At 46.4% G+C, this 21,230-nt stretch overlaps 2 protein-coding genes across 3 annotated transcripts in view; both read right to left on the reverse strand.

Annotated features, from left to right (window-relative positions):
- The window catches only part of plcb4b (phospholipase C, beta 4b), a 41,137-nt gene extending 35,311 nt beyond the window's left edge, over positions 1-5,826 (reverse strand). Inside the window, exons 1-2 of one of the 2 annotated variants that reach the window (XM_058057847.2) lie at positions 5,431-5,826; positions 3,054-3,103 (exon numbers count right to left, since the gene is read on the reverse strand). The gene's annotated coding sequence lies outside the window, so the exon portion shown is untranslated. The remainder of the gene's footprint in view (positions 1-3,053; positions 3,104-5,430) is intronic. The other variant, XM_058057845.2, reaches the window with a different exon arrangement.
- Positions 5,827-12,901: 7,075 nt separating this feature from the next.
- plcb1l (phospholipase C beta 1-like) overlaps positions 12,902-21,230 on the reverse strand; it is a 69,399-nt gene continuing 61,070 nt past the window's right edge. The window contains exons 28-32 of the mRNA XM_058057843.2: positions 20,686-20,762; positions 20,516-20,605; positions 20,151-20,208; positions 19,514-19,600; positions 12,902-13,323 (exon numbers count right to left, since the gene is read on the reverse strand). Coding sequence (XP_057913826.2) covers positions 13,096-13,323; positions 19,514-19,600; positions 20,151-20,208; positions 20,516-20,605; positions 20,686-20,762 — 540 coding nt within the window. The 3' untranslated portion in view covers positions 12,902-13,095. The remainder of the gene's footprint in view (positions 13,324-19,513; positions 19,601-20,150; positions 20,209-20,515; positions 20,606-20,685; positions 20,763-21,230) is intronic.

Consider the following 21,230-nt stretch of genomic DNA (forward strand, 5'->3'; position numbering starts at 1 on the left):
TGCTTTGCTGCCAGGGACACCTCCTGTCCTGTTGATTTTGGCCCCTTGAAAGTCGGCCATCTTGCTGTTTTATGACATAAGACTCCTCTGGGACTTGAAAGCTTGCCAAGCAAGCTGACTTGAGAAGCGCTGGGGAGCAAAGCCCTCTGCTTGGTGGTGCAGCTGCATCCCACTGGGAGAAGGTTGCGGAAGGTTTCCAGATTGGAAGACCGAGAAGCTTTTCTATGAATAAATCAATAAGAGCAAAAACTCTTCTTAGGTGTGTTTGTGTTTTGGAAGCAACAAGATGAAGATTCAAGAGGAGAAAAGATGCAAGGTGAGACGTAGATTTCCCTTTCCGTTCTTTCACGGGAGGCAGCCCGTGAGAGAATGACAGAGTTTCTTGTTCAGGACAGTCATGTCCACATCTATCCCAGCACCCTGTGGCTAATTAGCCATAGCAGCAGGCACACATATATCACGTAGACAACAGAAATACAGACATCATCAACAATTAGACACAAATAATAGTGTTAAAAGTGGGCAAAAATCATACAAATAGAGTGACTAAAATGTGTCAAGAATAAATCTAAATTATTTCAATTAAAGTGTAAAAAGAAGTAAATAATCCAAACTACTAGGAATACAAATGAGTTGACCTTGATCCCACGTTGACACCTTTTGAGAAGCCAAGTTGTTACGGACACGTTAAGTGGTACCTGGTTCCTGTTTCACTCCCCAAATGGGACGGAATAAAGTGGCATTGAGTCCTGCTAAAGTAGCATCAACAACACTGTGATGGTCAGCGCTTGTAAACGTAATGCCCGCCCGCTAATGTATTCACTGCATACGAGCGGTGCGGCCCACAGCGTTTGTTTTAAATGACATGCCACAAGTGCGGCTTGCTGCGGAATATCTGCCACTGCTTGGGGATCCATTTCTGTTTATAATCCTCCCATGTGCGAGCGCTTGCCGCAGCCCTCTGTTTTGTTTTTGTTTTTACGAGCAATAAAGTTCAAAGAAGACCACTGAAAATAAAGGCCATAAATTAGGCTCCTATTAAATCCTTCACGCCCGGATAAAAGCAGGCATTCCCTCGCAGCTGTGGGATGACGCTGCTCAATAAGCAAACTATGCTCTACGTATTACATAATTGCTTGGACTTACTATTATGTCCTACTCACTGCATACTGTACACACACACACACACATGGTGAAATGCTGCCTGTCAAGTCATCTGATGGTGCCGAGCTGCAGTCATGTGTTGACGATGCTGACTTGGATGGATGAATGAATGGAGTCCATCCTACTGCATTGTAGACTTCAGCTCATCAGTGCACAGCAAATACAGGCGTCTCTACAAACACCACACCTCTTCCTTATTCATTCCTTCCAAAAGGAAACGATGTAACCATTCCACACACCCGTCACTATGGCTTTCCTGGTGACCAGCTGGCACGCTGCTAATCCATTCTCGTTTTCAGCCACGGTCACATTGACACAAGACCCCCAAAAGCTGTACTTGGCTATGCCTGCCAGTAACCAGCAGCTCCTAACCCCAATTTTAACTTGCATCCATCCATCCATTGTCTATGCCGCTTGTCTTCACGAGGCTTTTTAGCTTGCAGTTCAAAGCCAAAAAATCAGCCGAGAGACGACTGGCATCTAAAAAACACTTAGTTAGTTGGGCCCCTGGTATGCCAAGCTACCAGTGTATAAGTGACATACAATATATACATATAAATAAATATACAGTGACACTAAGAACTTTGGTCTTGCTGCAAGCGCCATTCGCCATGGCCTTGAAGCCAAATTTACCAGAAGAACTTTGGTCTTGCTGCAAGCGCCTTTCCCCATGGCCTTGAAGCCAAATTTACCAGAAGACCTTTGGTCTTTTTTGCGAGTGCCATTTGCCAGGGCTTTGAAGCCAAATTTACTAGAAGAACTTTGTTCTTGCTGTGAGCACCATTCGCCAAGGCCTTGAAGCCAAATTTACCAGAAGAACTTTGGTCTTGTTGCGAGCGCCATTTGCCAGGGCTTTGAAGCCAAATTTACTAGAAGAACTTTGGTCTTGCTGTGACCACCATTCGCCAGGGCCTTGAAGCCAAATTTACCAGAAGAACTTTGGTCTTGCTACGAGCGCCAATATCTGTTCCCGCATGTGGCTCCACATCCACCACTGCATTCCCTCAGACTACGGTGTGGGCCGAGGGTCAAACAAGACGTGTGCATGTAATTGGCGTGTTGAAAAAAAAAAAAAATAGTGCTGTGAAAGGAAGTGTCTATTAATGTGTTAACTTTGACAGCCCTAATTTAGATGCACATAAACTATAAAACCCTGTTTTCACATTGTTTAAGAGATTTCTGAAAGGAATTCATTGGATAAAAGTTGATTTGGTTAACATCTGTTTCGGTTAAAGTAGAACCTTATGGAAGTAATTACAAACGCTAACCAGGGTGCCCTTCAGCTTTTCTGTACTTTAAAAGAATAGCAATCAATAAACACTTGCAGCCATTTGCAATTCACCTGCTGAAATACTGACATTGTGACGAATGTACTCATTATTTTGCTGACTTCCATTCTGAGCAAGAAAGCCTTGGTGGGCCAGGTAATAATAAGGATTCCAGAGGAGGGAGAACGGGACAAGACGCCATCCTTTGCGAGTCTTGCATTCTGGAGCGAAGGTCGACAGTTTAATTGGAAGCGGAAATTGTGCTCACGTATATCCCCACAGTGGATGGGGGGGGTGCACCGACAGCATGAGTGTGGAAAACGTTTCCATTTTAGCTGCATTTGCAAGTTATCTTGTTAAATACTATTTTTAGAATGTACTGTGGGACAATAAAAAAAAAGCACAAATGGCGCCCGGGCTGCACCTTGGACACCCATGATTTAGTTGATGCATGGTGCTGATAGACAATGTCCTGTGGGCCCCCACGCCCCTTGGGGCTTTTGTACATTGTGCTAAGTGATGAGCATGTAGCGGTGAAGCAGATGCTCAGGAAAAGAAACCTGACCACGAGCCGAAGCCAGGAAAAAAAAAAACAACAACGTAAGAAGCTTCCAAACTCACCAGTTGTGCATCAATGACGCTCAGCAGGATACGCTCATGTCTCAGCCAGCCTGCACAGACAAAAAAGGACATATGGTCAGCAGGGAGAGAATTTCATGAATCACAACAGCACCGATCTGGACTTATTTGGCTTCTTTACAGGAACAAGGGAGGGGAGGGGGGCAGTGCTGGAGGGGTCACTGCCCAGGAAAACGGCACATAAATCAAAACTAGCAAAGTCAACATGGCAGCCATATTGTCTGCTTGGCCTGGAGGGGACTTGGAGTAGGGCTGGAGGGGACCTGGAGAAAGGGCTGAGGGGGGACCTGGAGAAAGGGCTGAGGGGACCTGGAGAAGGCCTAGAGGGGACCCGGAGAAGGCCTAAAGAGGCCTGGAGAAGGCCTGGAGGTGACCCGGAGAAGGTCTGGAGGAGATTTGAAGGAGGTCTGAAGTAAAAAGGAAGAGGCGGGGCGCAAGCAGAGCGCTGACAGAGTCCTGTCAGCAAGGCCAGACGGCTCGGAAGACCCTCAGCCAGCCTTCGGTGAGACGAGGACGGGAAAAATAAAAGGCTTTAATGTCACTTCAGTCCCCGGAAGCGCAGCTCTGCGAGCGAAACCGTGTCCCGCTGTCCTCTCTTGGCTCATGAGCCCCGCGGCTACACTCCAGCACACTTTTAAGCGTCACGGTCGGTTACAGCCTTGACGGTCTAAAAAGGCAGCAAGTGAGAGGCTCCATCTTGTTGAATTTGCTTGGTGCCCAGCTCCAATAAAAAGTATCACGTACACGCCCTACCTCTTTACCTCTGAAGGACATCCTGTTACACACCATGACCTGTACAGTGACTGACTAAATAACCTAAAGCGTGAGGGTGACGGTGATGAAGTGCTAATGATTCCTGCCAAGCAAAGCTGCAGTGGATGCAGAGCGGAATGACTCGTCCGAGCTCATGCAACAAGTTTGTCAAGAAAGCGTAGACTAACAACGTATTAGCGAGGCTGCCGAGTGCAGGGAAAACATTGTGCAAGGTGTTGCATGTATGTGGGGATGTGTGCACAGCAAATAAGCCCAGCGGCTTGCCTGCAGGTTATTACGCTGAACAAATACGCAAGACTTCATCCGCTGGCTGCAGGTCATCAAACACTTGTCTTCATGTTATCCAAATGTGCTCCTCCTTTCCTACACTGTGTGTCTGCTCACTTAAAACACACAAAGCACCCTGCCACATGAGAAGCATCAGAGAAAAACTGAATAATAATAATAATTGCATTTTCACCCTCATCATTTAACATCTCCATTCTCCTAAAAATACTTATGACTTGACACTTTTTATGTTATGGATTTGTTACAAAAACCATGATCACTTCTACGTCTTCTTTGTCATAATAAATCAAGGATGACTTTCTGTCATTTTCTTTAAATTGATGACATTTTGCACAAAATGTAAAACTTTATTTTTGAAACTCGTTTCCTCTCCATCACCTTAGGACTCCACTTGTGTGGTCTTGCCGCTTGCTGCAACATTCTGACTTTGTACTGACTCCATCCCTGTCTCCCTCCTTCTTAGTCCCACTATTTGGCCGCATCACTTTATCACTGTCATGTCACCACATTCGTACTACACTATGTTCTGCTCATATTTCTGGTTTGGAGCTGGGAAAGCCCTACCTGACTAACAACCAAACTTTCTTCTCATAAACACTATGACTTTAACCTCACAATAACCGCACTTTATTTTCCTAATGACAACTTTACTATTTCTAGTCCTTCATGTGTCGCTAATGGTCAAGTGCAGTCCTTAGCGCCTGACTCCATTTGACGCTGCAAATGTATGTGATATCATTTGAATGTCATTTAGCCTTCAACTTGTTGAGCAGTCCTTTCCGCATGCAAGGCACCATGCAACACCATGCATGCTTGCATGCATGGTGCTGTAGCCTTGGACAAGGGATGCACAAGGACAAGAGTGTCATCCCTGCAGAGTGAAATGGAAACACACTGGGTTGCCTTGCGGGGTGACTCGACTGTCATTGCTCGGCTGCAGGCTGCTTCTGTCCCCGGCTAGCTGTGTCCTGAAACACCAGCGGCACCCCCCCCCCTCCCCTTGGTGGAAACATCAATAATCTCTCTGCATTCAAACCCAACACACACACAGTCATTCAGCAGTGTTGTCATGTGCAAAGGAGCACTCTTTCAAATGGCTAGTTGGCTAGCTAGCTAGCAACGACTACTAAACTGTATTGTTTATAAATGTGTGTGCGTGTGTGTGCGTGATGGGGTGACGTGTGTTTTTTTTCTTGTCATTAAATAAAAAAACAGCGTCTTCTGCATCCCGTGAAACACAATGAAGCCCAAACAGGCAGCATTAAAACGGACAAAAATGCAGCTAGCTTGTTCTTACGTGATTTGACGGCGGCAGCCTCCTCTTCTAATCCGATGAAGGGAAGAGGAGGAAGGGAGGATGCTGAGCAGAGTCCACTTCTCTTTCTCCCGTCCTATCTCCTCTCCTGTTTCCTCTCCGCGGTTCCCCCGCTGACGGTGTCTCCTCCTCGGCGTCTCTCCTCCGTGCGGTCCCGGTGGTGCTCCTGCAGCTCTCGCCCTCCGGTGGAGACTGAGCGGCCCGTCCGAGCAGGGAGCGCTCCTCTTGTTGCCCTTCTGCGCGCACACGAACATGCAAGCGTGTGCGTTTAATAAGAGAGCGTGTGCGCAGAGAGTGAGTCATCCAGCAGAAGCACACCCAGCTCCTCCCCGACTAACAGCTGACTGCTGTGACCGCCATGCCTCGTTTAGAGGCTGAACACCGCCCCCTCGGCCCCTACATGTGCACACCTTCAACACACCCTTGCTGCACTACAACGGTCAATGATAACAGTACAGTGGCAGAGTTCAATGGGGTTCTGTCATTGGCCGCTTTCAATGGGGGTTAGGAAAAAACAGCTTCGAGAGAAGGAGACTGTGAAGCCTATTGTGTCCGACACGAAAACAACACATCTGTCTTGTGAGACTGTTGACAGCAGAGACGATCGATACGGAACGATGGCTGACATTCAGCATCCCCACCACAAAGTCGACTAATAAAGGGCGCCAAAACGGAGTGTGAGGATGCCGTGATGAACACCTTCTTGGCGCTGGGGGGCGGAGCCAGTCGAGCAAAAGCTGCAGCTAAATAAGAAGAGGACGGGCTATTGGCACAGCAAACACAGAATGGCTGCAGGTTGTCATGCTGAGCAAATAACAGACGCCCATCCTGTTCCAGGTGAGGCTGAGAAAACATCAACACTTTATTTAAAAATTCGAGCAATGGACTTTCCTCGTTTTTGTCCCTTCAACAGCACCTCAGACGAAGTCTGTGTGGAAGTCACACAAGTTTCTTTTCGACACTTTTTCTTCTTAGCGTCAACCTGCTACCACCTCAAAATACAACACAAAACTAGCAATACCACTTGCAAACGCTAGGGGCACCATTACCCACTTTCACAAAAGTGCGAAGTGCCAAGTTAGCGTGTCTCAATACTACTAGAGCAGGGGTGGGCAAACTACGGCCCGGGGGCCACATCCGGCCCGCCAAGTGTTTAAATACGGCCCGCCCAATCTTTCCAAAGTATTCCATTTAAACTCAACATACAACCTGGCATCATGGCCTGAGCCAACCTTTTGATGGTTTTATCAATTTTGTTTTTTGACATGGTCTGTTGTTTACAAAGTGCTCCTGAAAAAAAGGACACAAGCACATAATAATAATAATAATTATTATTATTATTAGATTATTATAATTATTATTAGAACTATTATGATTATTATAATTATTATATTAATGCTAATTATTATATTAATTATATATAATATTATTGTTGTATTTGCATATTTTACATAACAATAATATAATAATTAATATTTTGATTTTATTGTAATTATTATAATATTTTATTTTTCAAATATTTAAATATAAAATAATAAATAATAATAGCAGATTGCATGACAATTTTACAGATACAATAATACCAGGTGGACTGTTACGTGTAAAATATATAGTCTGCCCCCCCCCCCCCGTAAATTTTGTTATATCAATGCGGCCCGCGAGTCAAAAAGTTTGCCCACCCCTGTACTAGACAGTACACACAGAAACCAGATAATAGAGTCCTTGTTGGCAAGCTAATACTACAACAACAAAAAAGTACTATAATGAGAAGAAAAGCCATGAATATATTGTCTGCTAATGTAGTGGAAAGATGCCATGTCGATGAGTGTCAATCTTTATCCTACCTTCCCAGCTTCCTACTGTCCTCTCTGCTCCTACTGTCCCATTAACGTCCACTGGTCCTCAAACGTCCACTGGTCCTCCTGCTGCCATCTTTCTTGATAGAAGTTATTCAAAAGGCAACCTGCTCCTTTGGGGCAGATGGGGGCTGGGGGTGTCATCCCATCTCCTGCTGGCTTTCTGAGGGCACAAGAGCTGGCAGACAGGTCATCAACATGCGGGGAATACTGCACAGGAGCATCTTAACAACATGCACGTATTTGACTTATTGGTGTTGGAATCGGAATCAAACAGGTCTTACCTTCTCTTGCATTGTCATGATCATCACTGTTACTATTAATATTATTATTAGTAGTAGTCGTAATATTATGCATGTGACTTTACATGTATGACTTATGAGACAGGTTTTGAGTCAAAAACAATGAAAATAATTGATTTGTTCCCAGAATAAATGTAGGACTAACACAACTTGCATAAAAGCATCTCATTATTATGATAATACTATAATAACGTATTCTATTTATGAGCCAAGTTTTCTAATATTACCACTCATAAATTACTATATCAGAATAAATGTGTGACTGAGTTGACATGAAAAAAGCATTTTTCCTACAATAAAATATCACATTTAGTTTATATATTATACTACATGAATATTGTTCATTTGACAACAACATTACTTTATTACCAGAGTTGGTGTCTTAGGAGACTTACTGTAGGACCTTGGTCATAGTTGACCTTTGCAGGAATAAATGAGGTGCGAAAGGAAGTGGTAAATATGTGAGAACCATTCTTTAGCATGGGTGTGGCGTACAGACTCCTTGTCAGCATGTTGTGCTGAGTAGCCTGGACGTGACAGACGTGTGTTCAGTACCGCTAATGCTCAACAAGCGCTACATGCTGCTCTATGGTTGTCATCACCTTTCCACTGTATTAAACAATACGCTAAAAAGCCAAAGACCAAGCAAAGGCTGTTTTTTTCTGGTGAGCTTGCGGGACGGACGACCGTAAAAGGTCCTAAAAGGTAGACAAGCCAACAAAGAGCGTCCTCGCCAGGCTTCTCAATTGGTCACCGCGCCATCCGCACTCCTCTGGGGAGTGCTTTGAAATATGCTGTTGCCAAGGCAATGACAGGAAGTGGCTCGTTAAGCATGAGATAACAGTGACATATTTATGTATTATACTGCATATACTGTGTACTGTGTGATACTGTGTACGCCCAGACCATCTTCCCTGTTTTGGCTTGGATGCTAGATGTTAAGACAAGCCTGACAGCTTCATGCAGCTTCATCACGTCCCCTCTAAAGGTATCAAAAACAAAAACACCACATTGGTGTTGTTTGTTCTAGCGAGATCCGCCCCTGCCGGGGTGTCCAATGTCGCCCAGGTTTTTTTTTTTTTTTTTTTTTTTTACAGGACCTCTGCACATTCTAAAAATACATTTTCTTTAAAGAAAAAGAATAAAGTTGCCATTTTAGATAAATGAACTTTTTCTAAATTCTAATAATCCCAGTCACAATATTATGAAGATAAAAACTATAAAAAATATTACAAGAAAAAGGCCAGGAGAAGAAAAAAAAGAGCAGGAAATTAGATGCAAAATGAGCAAAAAAGCGTCAAAGAAAGAAAAGAGGTTATTAATAAATAATAATAGCCTATGAATAATGACTAATGTCAGCAATAACACAAAATAAATAAAACCCCAAATATCTTTGTTTACAAAAGGTCAACGCGGCCCCGCCTGCTTTCTTTCATTGGCTAGTCAACGGTGAGGACCCCCCTGCGTCCACACTGAATCCGTCCCCCGGGCCTTGCCTCTCACTCCGACCTAGACAGACACACCGGCGAGCTCCTGCGCCGCCCGTCTAGAGAGTGCACCGACATTAGCCCCCAAACGGATTCTTTCCGTTGTGCCGTATGGCCGCCGGAGACGAGGCTGATGTGAGCCTACAACAGGGATCTCTTCAAATGCTTCCGGTGACGGATTCAGTGTAAACCCATCAAGGGTTAGCCTTGATTACATCCTGAGTATCTCTTTCCCTTTTGAAGAGGGGACTGAAATGTTGACCGTGTGCTGGTCAACCCTGAAGGAACCCCCCCCCCCAAGCCACAATCACTGACCACCAGCTGACCCACCACAACACGGATGCAGGTGAAGACGCTACAAAGACCAAAGATCAACACAGAAAACTTACAATCATGTCCACGTTTATTGTTTTCAAGAAAAACTCCCTTCACGCTGCACATCACATTTTTGCCCCCATTCACATCCATGTTTCATCCTTGATGCCATACCGTGTATATACAAGAGTACACTACACAGTACGTATACTGTACTGTATATATCCTATACTGTATATATTAGAGACATTCTGCCCAATATTGATAAAGTACCTGGAGGGGGTGGGGGGAATGGAAGGTATGTGGATTGGTCCTAATGAAACATCATGACATGTCTACGACGAGGAGGAGCAGAGTGGAGTGGGGGGACCAGGAGGTAGGGATGGAGTATGGGGGGGGGGGCTGGAGGTAGGAGGACTGCAAGGTATGTGGATGAGTCCTAATGAAACATCATGACATGTCTACGACCAGGAGGAGCAGAGTGGGGGTGGGGGGGGGGGGGGGGGGGCAGGAGGTAGGGTTAGAGTATTTTTTTTTGGGGGGGGGCAGGAGGTAGGAGGACTGGAAGGTATGTGGATTGGTCCTAATGAAACATCATGACATGTGTACGACCAGGAGGAGCAGAGTGGGGGGACGGGGGGGGCAGGAGGTAGGGTTAGAGTATTTTTTTTTTCGGGGGGGGGGGGGCTGGAGGTAGGAGGACTGTAAGGTATGTGGATTGGTCGTAATAAAACATCATGACATGTCTACTACCAGGAGGAGCATAGTGGGGGGCAGGAGGTAGGGATAGAGTAAGGGGGCGGTTGGACATGGCGTGGCCCAGCAAGGTGCACTGTATCTGCTTTGGCGTTGGCACTAGTCAAAGGCTCCAGGTGCTGATGAGGTGTGGTGCGCTCCATGGCTTTACGTCCCCATCAGGGCGGAGCGTTTGCTCCAACTAGCATGCTAAAATGTCTTCCATGGAAAGTTTCCAAGGGGGGCTCAGGGGAAGGTAGTCACAGGCAGGAGAAGGAGGAGCACTTGATTTGCTCACCCGCACAGTACGGGTATTTTTGGGTATGACATCATCACCCCCTCATGTGGTGCAGCCCCAATATATACGGTATAGAAGTACAAGTGCATGTACAGCCGTAGAGAAACAATCACACAGCTTCATTAAAGCAAGTAGTTGAAGACGATGTATCAATGAGAAGAATAATAAGGGTAGTAATGAGGGTACTTCTCAGTAGTGGTACTCCATTATTACCCACCTATTAAAGATCCTACATCATCATCATCATCATCATACGTGTAGCAGTATTAACATCAGTATGCATTCCACATCAAAAGGTACGTTTGCCAAAGGCACAGGGACCCCCACGTCTATCCACCCACCAAGTCTTTGTCTACATTTGCATCAGTGGCGGGCCCTCTTCAGACACCGTCTTTTGTATTTCATACAGAGCAGTGTTCTTCCAACAGCCGAGTGGACGCGAGCGCCTATTTGTGTCGTTTCAGTGGTGAGAAGGTTAGTCTGCTTAGCAACAAGTGGCCTGGCAGTCATGTGACTCAATAAGAAACAGAAGAACTGCTAAATCCTACAAAAGGTCACACCACTTTTTAATAATCGGTCATAAAGGTCCCAGTAGCACCACTGGTCCGCTTCTGAATTCAGAGTATGATTTAGTACTGGTGACCTTTTGTACCACTGTGGAAGAAAGTAAAAAATAAAGTGTATTTGTCTATTTACAGTCAGAAGAAACAGGAAGAGTGGAGTTGAAAGGTCACGTATCAACATTGGAACATCCTGCTGGTACATGCTGCCTACTGGGACCACATCATGATCATATCATATCATATCACACACACTGTATGATCAGATCATATCATAATCACACACTGTATGATACGATATGGCTATGGCTATGCCACGCTAAGGTGCTAACATTACACTCGCACTTGCACAGCAACATCATGCTAGCTTAGCATATCCGCCAAAGAGAAAGAAGAACATGCTTCCACGTGTGCTGCTGGCTAGCTTTTTGGGTGTCATTTTAAGATGTGTAGCGAAGCCCGGATGGGTGCTTTTCCTGATGATAGATGCTAGATATACCTCATGTTAGGTGCTCATGAACAGGGGGAGCTTTAACGCTTGCATCCTGATGTAAACCACCTGTAGGGGCAAACACCCCAGCCCACAAACGACAACACATCTTCATGCATAAATGTGGGTGGGAATGAAATGGTCGCTAAAGGGGCGGTTACACTTGCACGCACGGCCTACAGTTTGAGCGTTTGTACCACAGAAGACTGAGGTGACGCGCTCTTAAAAGGAAAAGGGTTCAAAGCAGTGAAAACATGACAGGAATAATACGTTTGCCTTCAAGATGCTAATCTCACGTATGTCTATCCAAAAAGGCAGTTGATACTGTCAACACTACGACGACAACCGTATACCCCTTAGAAGGATGACAAGTGGACTTTCACTGCAAAAGGGGACAAGAGGAGGAATTCATGTAGCTGCCTGCCGTTGCCTGGCGTCGTTGCGGGACACAGCGGGACACAGTGGGACATAGTGTGATACAGCGGGACACAACGGGACACAGCGTGATACAGTGGGACACAACGAGACATAGCGTGATACAGCGGGACACAGCGTTATACAGCGGGACATAGCATGATACAGCGGGACACAACGGGACACAGCGTTATATAGCGGGACACAACGGGACACAGCGGGACATAGCGTGATACAGCGGGACACAGCGGGACATAGCGTGATACAGCGGGACACAACGGGATATAGCGTGATACAGCGGGTAACAACGGGACATAGCGTGATACAGCGGGACACAACGGGACATAGCGTGATACAGCGGGAAACAACGGGACACAGCGTGATACAGCGGGACACAACGGGACACAGCATTATATAGCAGGACACAACGGGACACAGCGGGACATAGCGTGATACAGCGGGACACAACGGGATATAGCGTGATACAGCGGGAAACAACGGGACATAGCGTGATACAGCGGGACACAACGGGACATAGCGTGATACAGCGGGAAACAACGGGACACAGCGTGATACAGCGGGAAACAACGGGACACAGCGTGATACAGCGGGACACAACGGGACACAGCGTTATATAGCAGGACACAACGGGACACAGCGGGACATAGCGTGATACAGCGGGACACAGCGTGATACAGCGGGACACAACGGGACATAGCGTGATACAGCGGGACACAACGGGACACAGCGTGATACAACGGGACACAACGAGAGCTAAGAATGCTGGGACAGCTTCGTAGCCATGCGGGAACAATGCACGGTGCGTGTCGTACACGAGACATCAACGCCGTATATAAATAAATAAATAAATAAATACAGGACACAGATTGGGGACGATGCGGAGGCCAAATGAGTGCAAGTGGAAACGGCGCTTTAGTTCTTTGTTCCAACTCAGTGGAGAAGCCAGCAGGCCACCAGTGGCTCCAGGCTAGATAAACTCCACCACAAAGACCACCAGGACCAGTAAGACCACCGTTGCCACCACGAGCGTGACGAGAAGACCAGATGAAGAGTTGAAGGAAGCCGGTCAGTGTCGGGTACCACACGGGTGACGGCCACAGCAACGCTTCTATGTACACCAGACCACCACCGCTACTCACCCGGGTAGATCTAGTCCTGGCAAGACCAGTCTAAAGGGGCGTGTCATAGACGCGCTCCAGTGAACCGTCCTCGGCGTCGTCCTCCGACGGCGAGGCCTTGTGGTTGAGCTTCTCTGCCGTGGATGAGGACGAGGTCAGGTTGCCGCGGAGACCGTCGTCGCTCAGCTTGGCTTTGCCGCTGTCCTGGACGAACTCCTGGATCTCCACTGGTAGTCGGCGAAACTTGTCCTGGTACTCCTGGTCCAGATCACTCTGCAGCTGCAAAGGGAGGGGGAGAGAGAAACTGTTAGCTTTAGCATTAGCGCATCCTGGTTGACCAAAGTCAGCTGGGATAGGCTCCAGCCGAGTGGGGACAACGTGAAGGAACGTTCTACACCGATTAAATCAGTGGCTTCACTCCATCGTGCTTTCCTAAAGCGGCTGCTTGTGGTTGGTGGCCTCGTCCTCCAAAGATGGTCTTTCCAGTCCTTGATGAACGCCAGGATGTTTCCTCCCAGGCGCCGGCTGCCCCCCCATGATTACACATGACAGGATTGATTTCATTGTCATCCAATAATTGCTGCAATGCTGATTTCTCTCCTTAACTACGCCAGCGACTCCCAGGGGAGCAACGTAATTAAAAGTGCTGCCGCTAAGATGAATGGTGTCACAATATCACAGCGCTGTAGCTCACTGGGGGGGGGGCATCCTACACACAGCACAGCTCAGGAAGCGTCTACCTGGGGTCCTCAGGAAGCTTCTACCGGGGATCCTCAGGAAGCTTCTACCGGGGATCCTCAGGAAGCTTCTACCGGGGATCCTCAGGAAGCTTCTACCTGGGATCCTAAGGAAGCTTCTACCTGGGGTCCTCAGGAAGCTTCTACCGAGGATCCTCAGGAAGCTTCTACCGGGGATCCTAAGGAAGCTTCTACCTGGGGTCCTCAGGAAGCTTCTACCGAGGATCCTCAGGAAGCTTCTACCGGGGATCCTCAGGAAGCTTCTACCTGGGATCCTCGGGAAGCGTCTACCTGGGATCCTCGGGAAGCGTCTACCTGGGATCCTTGGGAAGCGTCTACCTGGGATCCTCGGGAAGCGTCTACCTGGGATCCACAGGAAGCGTCTACCGGTGATCCTCGGGAAGCTTCTACCGGTGATCCTCGGGAAGCTTCTATCGGTGATCCTCGGGAAGCGTCTACCTGTGATCCTCGGGAAGCGTCTACCTGGGATCCTCGGGAAGCGTCTACCTGGGATCCTCGGGAAGCGTCTACCTGGGATCCACAGGAAGCGTCTACCTGGGATCCACAGGAAGCGTCTACCTGTGATCCTCGGGAAGCGTCTACCTGTGATCCTCGGGAAGCGTCTACCTGGGATCCACAGGAAGCGTCTACCTGTGATCCTCGGGAAGCGTCTACCTGTGATCCTCGGGAAGCGTCTACCTGGGATCCTCGGGAAGCGTCTACCTGGGATCCTCGGGAAGCGTCTACCTGGGATCCTCGGGAAGCGTCTACCTGGGATCCTCGGGAAGCTTCTACCTGTGATCCTCGGGAAGCTTCTATCGGTGATCCTTGGGAAGCTTCTATCTGGGATCCTCGGGAAGCATCTACCTGTGATCCTCGGGAAGCGTCTACCTGTGATCCTCGGGAAGCGTCTACCTGGGATCCTCGGGAAGCGTCTACCTGGGATCCTTGGGAAGCGTCTACCTGGGATCCTCGGGAAGCGTCTACCTGTGATCCTCGGGAAGCGTCTACCTGGGATCCTCGGAAAGCTTCTATACGGGATCCACAGGAAGCTTGTATTTAGGATGCACATGAAGCTTCTATCTGGGATCCACTGCTTCCGCAGAGATCTGTCTATCTATATGCTGATATGGGATCAGCATGAAGGAGGATGCTGAAGTTATTATGAATCTACTGACTGATAAATCAAAGTTATTGTTTATGTCGTACATACATTCATATTCCACAGGTTTCCTTATTGCCAATTGGTCAGACTTTCACAATAAAGGCGTGTGGTGTGGCAAGCAGGGAGGGGTGTTGTGTGGTACTGATTTTTGAGTCGCAGAGAGTCAAGGTCACCTTGCCCCCTCCCTCCTTTCCTCCCTCCCTGCGTCTGACTCTCTGTGCGAGTCTCACCGAGTGGCCATGCAGCGCATCGGCTAAAAATGCACGTCAGATCGCTGTGTTGCACCGTGCTTGACCTACTTAGGGTGGGACAATCTGCAGCACATGCATGTGTGTGTGCACGTGTTGAAGCCCCCATTCAAAGTGTCATCTGACGACACCCTGGCATATGCCAAGGGGTGGGGGGGGGGGGGCACAGGGACGGTCTTGGAGAGATATGTGAGGCAGGGAGTGTGTGTCTGGAGGGAGGGGTGTGTGTACGTGTCATATGTTTACTGAAGGGGGGGGGGGGCTCTGTGCATGAACTTGAACTAGCGATGGAGTGTTGTCCATTAGCGATGAGATAATATTGTCATATTTATCATATTGATAATACTGGAAGAATACTTTCACAGGACAAGCTCACTTTCACCGTCAATACTAAAAAGAGTAAAACCTTGATGTACACATTCTCTACTGTCAGAGTGAAATAAGTGTCATGAAAAAGCCAAAGAAAAAGAAAAATGGATGCAGTTGAGACTTCATCTCTTGATGTGGTTTCAACTGCAACCGTTTGTGTCTCCCTTCCAAATATTACTACATCACCTCAGAGGGTTCAACTTCAAGATGCTCCAGTGTACTTCCAGTGTACTGGCTACATTTGGAAGAGTTTCCAGTGTATTTCCAGTGTACTATGTAGGTTTTGTAGCGTTTCCAGTGTACTGTGTAGGTTTGTACACTGGAAATACACTAGAAACTCTTCCAATGTATGGTTTGTAGTGTTTCCAGTGTACTATGTAGGTTTTAAAGAGTTTCCAGTGTACTTCCAGTGTACTGTGTAGGTTTGGAAGAGTTTCTAGTGTATTTCCAGTGTACTATGTAGGTTTTGTAGTGTTTCCAGTGTACTGTGTAGGTTTGGAAGAGTTTCTAGTGTATTTCCAGTGTACTATGTAGGTTTTGTAGTGTTTCCAGTGTACTTCCAGTGTACTGTGTAAGTTTTGCAGTGTTTCCAGTGTACATCCAGTGTATTGTGTATTGGTCGGAAGAGTTTCCAGTGTACTTCCAGTGTACCGTTTAGGTTTGGAAGACTTTCCAGTATATTTCCAGTGTACTATGTAGGTTTTGTAGTGTACTTCCAGTGTACTTCCAGTGTACTGTGTAAGTTTTGCAGTGTTTCCAGTGTACATCCAGTGTATTGTGTATTGGTCGGAAGAGTTTCCAGTGTACCGTTTAGGTTTGGAAGACTTCCCAGTATATTTCCAGTGTACTATGTAGGTTTTGTAGTGTACTTCCAGTGTACTATGTAGGTTTGGAAGACTTTTCAGTGTATTTCCAGTGTACTGTGTAGGTTTGGAAGAGTTTCTAGTGTATTTCCAGTTTACTATGTAGGTTTTGCAGTGTTTCCAGTGTACTATGTAGGTTTAGAAGAGTTTCCAGTGTACTTCCAGTGTACTGCGTAGGTTTGGAAGAGTTTCCAGAGTATTTACGGTGTACTGTGTAGGTTTAGAAGACTTTCTCGTGTACTTCCAGTGTACTGTGTAGGTTTGGAAGAGTTTCCAGAGTATTTCCGGTGTACTGTGTAGATATAGAAGAGTTTCCAGTGTACTGTGTAGGTTTGGAAGAGTTTCCAGAGTATTTCCAGTGTACTATGTAGGTTTTGCAGTGTTTCCAGTATACTGTGTAGGTTTTCAGTTGCTAATAAAGTTGAAAAGACATCCATGTCTGCAACCAGGTCATGAAAAAAGTTAGCCTGTTTATTCCTGGTTGTGATCTACTTTCATGCTGGACGCTTCCCAATCCGTCCCTCATCCATCTTTGAAGACTTGTCTGTCAACAACTCTGTGTGTGTGTGTGTGCGTGTTTGTGCATGCGTGTGCACGTGTGGCGCACATGCTAGTTCCTAAAATACAACAGCGTGTGACCTTCTTCACCGCCTGTCCTCGTTCTGAGGCGCTGTCGAGGGAAAGGAAAAGGAAGGGAACCTCAGAGGAGCCGAAATGAATTCTTTGCTTTGAGGCGTGACATAACACCTGCTGCAGCCTTCCATGCACCAGCGCATGTGGCATCTCTGCACGCTTTTACTGGAAATATGATTGCAATATGGACCTAAGCAGGAAGAGAATGGGGAACAGAAGCAAAATGTCCCTTCAAGAACATTTGTAGGCTTGAAAAAACATTGTAGGGTATGCCCATGCATCCATCTATCCATCCATCCATCCATCCATTTTTCGACCATATCCGAAAGCCGGCCTACTTTTTGTAAAGGTCCTGTTCATATAGAGCGAGTGTTTAGTTTAGACACACTTTCCCATTCTACTGGATGAGCAGGTGTCCCAAAACATTTGACTGCATACCTTTGCACTCATGTCCATGTGACACAAGGAAGATACTGGGGGGGCATGATCAGTCCGATAATTATGGGGCCGAAACGAGGAAGTTATTGCTTAGAGTCCACTAGGCTGGCGCCAGTTTGCGCCAAAGATGATGTGATTGGCGAGTAGTGGCTCGCTGTGGCGCTGAAATATGTTCGCTCGGCATGTTGCCATGTTGCCGTAAATTCGGCGCCACAGCAAGCCACTACGCGCCAATCACATAATCTTTGTCTTGAACTGGCACCGACTGGTGCCACGCCAATGGACTCCTAGCATCATTGCCGCAACTTGGCTCGTGCCATTACATTCCAGGGGATTCCAATAGGCGGATTGTTTGCGACATTTGGATCCCGACACTTCGTGCCGATTGCTTGATGCAAGTTGGCACGAGGAATATTTTAAACATTTTGACATTTCGACATCTTGCCGCCAAACTCAATTTTTGCCGCCGTTACGGGCCACCATGAGCCAGTCGGGAGGCAGTTTGAGCCACTAGGCACCTTAATGGCGACACTAGGCACCACAGCAAATTGCATTAGCATGAACTGGCACCGGCCCAATGGACTCTTAGCATATCATGTCATCTCAGTAAAAAAAAAGGCATCTGACAACCATTACCTGTAACCGTATGGGTGAGGAAATCAAGCGCTCATTTTTTTCTCGGCCTGTGCTCCCTTGGGAACAAACGTTGACTTTAAGAGGAAGGACGTCATACCAAATGTTCCGTGGTGAAGAGAACACACAAAATAACGCCAGCGCCCAGCCATATACCTCCAACATGTTACACCTGCTGCTCAGAGCGTGTGCCCGAAGAGAGGGCACCTTGCTGGGCCACAGCAGGTGCATCTTCCCCCTCTATACTCCTGGTAGTAGTCATGTCATGAAATTTCATCAGGACTCATCCTCATTTCTTCCAGTCCTTCCCACCTCCAGGTGTGCACTACTAAATGTTATCGGTTATCGATACCGTATTGGTCTTGAGAAGCAGGAAGTTTTGTGAAGTATTGTGCATCTTTTGCAGATACTTCTCTATTGCGTGAGACAGCTTCCTGTGCGTACAGAACGAGTGGTGCATCAACGCTTGCCTATTCGCTATCATGCAACGTCTCCACACACGCTCCCATGCTGTTCAACGTAAAACTGCACGCTCATTTACAGTACTGGTCACACACGCAATAGCAATACATGTTGGCTGCCTGCCTCTGCTTTGCATGCACTGTTGTTCCCAGTGGGAATGGTGTGTGTGTGTGTGTGTGTGTGTGTGTGTGTGTGTGTATTATTGATGTGCTCCCGCCAGGCAGCACTGATGTAGATGAAAGATGATTAGTAGACACCGCCCTGAGTCTTACAAGCACTTCCTTCCAATTTGTCCTCCACACAGTGAAGGTGGGATGTCAAGGTGGTCTCGCATATATTCTCCATGGTAGCAACCCCCCCCCCTCGCACCCCCACAGGAAGAAGACTCACTTCCAAATTAGCAGATTACAGAAAGGGTGGTGGAGGAGTAGGAGGGGAGATACTGTCCCATGTTACTATGACAACCGCACAGCACTCCTGCTTGCGTGTGTGGATTGAAGGCTAGAAAGACATCCATACTCGTCATAATCCTGCTCCCCACAGCCCTCATGTGATGCTAGCACAGCTAACGTTGCCCACGTTAGCTCCGACTGTTCATCAATTCATTCAATTTCACCAAAAATGTGCGTGAGTCGCATTAAATTCGCACAAACTGTAAACTCTTTCTGTCGCTCGCGCTCCCTCTGCTTAACTTCTTTTTACACTTGTACAACAATCAACAAAGGCAAAAACACACCAATGTCACCACGCCCCACATAGCACCCTGAAGTTAAGTGTACTGGACTTCTTTTGGCAGTTTGATTGACTTTATGTTCAGTTTGCGTCCTTCAGATCTTATTTGTATATCTCAGTGTGGAGGTTAGCGTCTTTTTACACTCATAGGACAGTGGCATCACATTGTTTTTAGTTCTTCTGGCTTACCTTTGGCCTTTCATCCAAAATCTGCTGGCGGATGTCCTTATGTTTGTCCTGCAGACGCTCCTGGCGCTTAGTCTGGGCGTCCTCAAGCTACACAACACACACACACACACACACACAGTGGAATTAGCTTCTACAATCATCATCATAATCCTAACAACGATAATCGGGTCATAAATTATTTTCATAATCCAAACAATAATAGTTATCATATTGAGCATTATACATCCAGGGAACAAATCTATAGAAATAATCAAAAATCTTTATTTTTTTTTAAATAAAATCATGTATTTTGGTGACAATATTATGTATGAAAAAATCAAAATATGTAAATAATCTGGAAAAAATAAATATTTATTATATGAATAATAAAATTGATATTGTTTCAGACAAATCCTTGTATAATGTATGAATTGTAATGAATGGAAACATAGAGTAAAGTATAAGTTGGGCCTGGTGTAAAACCAGCTGATGCTAGTGTAATAAATCATATTTTCCTTCTAGCTAATGCTTTCATTGAAATGTACAGGTATACCTAATATAGTGTCTGATGGAAGTAGATTTACTGGAGTAAAATGTCAAGGATATTTAAATGAGGGCTTGTCCCGAGCCTCTAAAGAACCAAAGTAATGGCTCTTACCCGTTTGATGTATTGCACCACCTCATTGACGAACGACCTGTTGATCTCCAGCTTCTCTCTGCGGGAACAAAAGGCAGCCGAGTTACTTTGCTCGTCTCTGGCGTCATCTAGTGGACACACCGAGGAACCACAGCTAGGTATGGCTAGCAGACTGGCTGCGGGAGCTAGCTAGCACTTCCCTAGCCACACAGGGCGCCGCCATCTTGCAATGACGTCACGTCATGCGTTACTTTCACACTTTTTAACAAATAGAGTTAGTCACCGAGACGTGTGTTCTGTTGAATAAAAAAATAATGTAGTGTTTAATATGTTTTATTGATTTTAAAGCACAAATCAATGCAGAATCATGATAAAGTGACACTCACTCCTCTGTGATGTTCTTGTCCTTAGACTTGGCTTCACTCATCTTCTCCTGTCTCTTCTTGTCCATCTTCTTCTTCAGCTCTTTCTTCTCCCTGAGGAGGAAGACAAGGTCATGAAGATATGTTGCTTCTTCAAAGAGTGTGTGTGTGTGTGTGTGTGTGTGATGACTCACTTTTCACAGATATCCCTCAGCTTTTTCAGCTGGGTGCTCTGGCACTCCTCGGCGAGGGCGGTCAGCTTCTCCACCAGCTGAGAGCGAGAGACAAAGCCAGATGTTGAATGGCGGCCTTTCATCATCATGGTCATCAAAGTGACCAGAAGACGAAGAAGAGAACGTGTGCAACAGCCGCAGATGAAGGAGGCAGATGATGTTGGGCAGTGTTTACATTGTTCCCATGCGGTCACACAGCAAAGAGTCATGATGTATCCAAGCATGCACCAATAATAGCAAGAACATTTACAGTATATATAAAATTTGTAAATACTTCAACTTTTATATATATATATATATATATATATATATATATATATATGTATATTTTATGACTAAATATACAATAAAATCAATGGAATGTGGAATAATAATCCTAATCATATGTAAATACTGTGTGTATGTCTAGTAACATCCTATGGCAGCCACGCAATGTCAGCTGGCTGGAGGAGGTGGGATGGCGGCTCTGGGTTGCCATGGCAACCACGCCGCATCAATGAAGTACA

Source organism: Doryrhamphus excisus, linkage group LG19 (genome assembly GCF_037039965.1).
Source record: "Doryrhamphus excisus strain RoL-2023G ecotype Guam linkage group LG19, RoL_Dexc_Guam_v1.1, whole genome shotgun sequence".
Classification (NCBI taxonomy): domain Eukaryota; kingdom Metazoa; phylum Chordata; class Actinopteri; order Syngnathiformes; family Syngnathidae; genus Doryrhamphus; species Doryrhamphus excisus.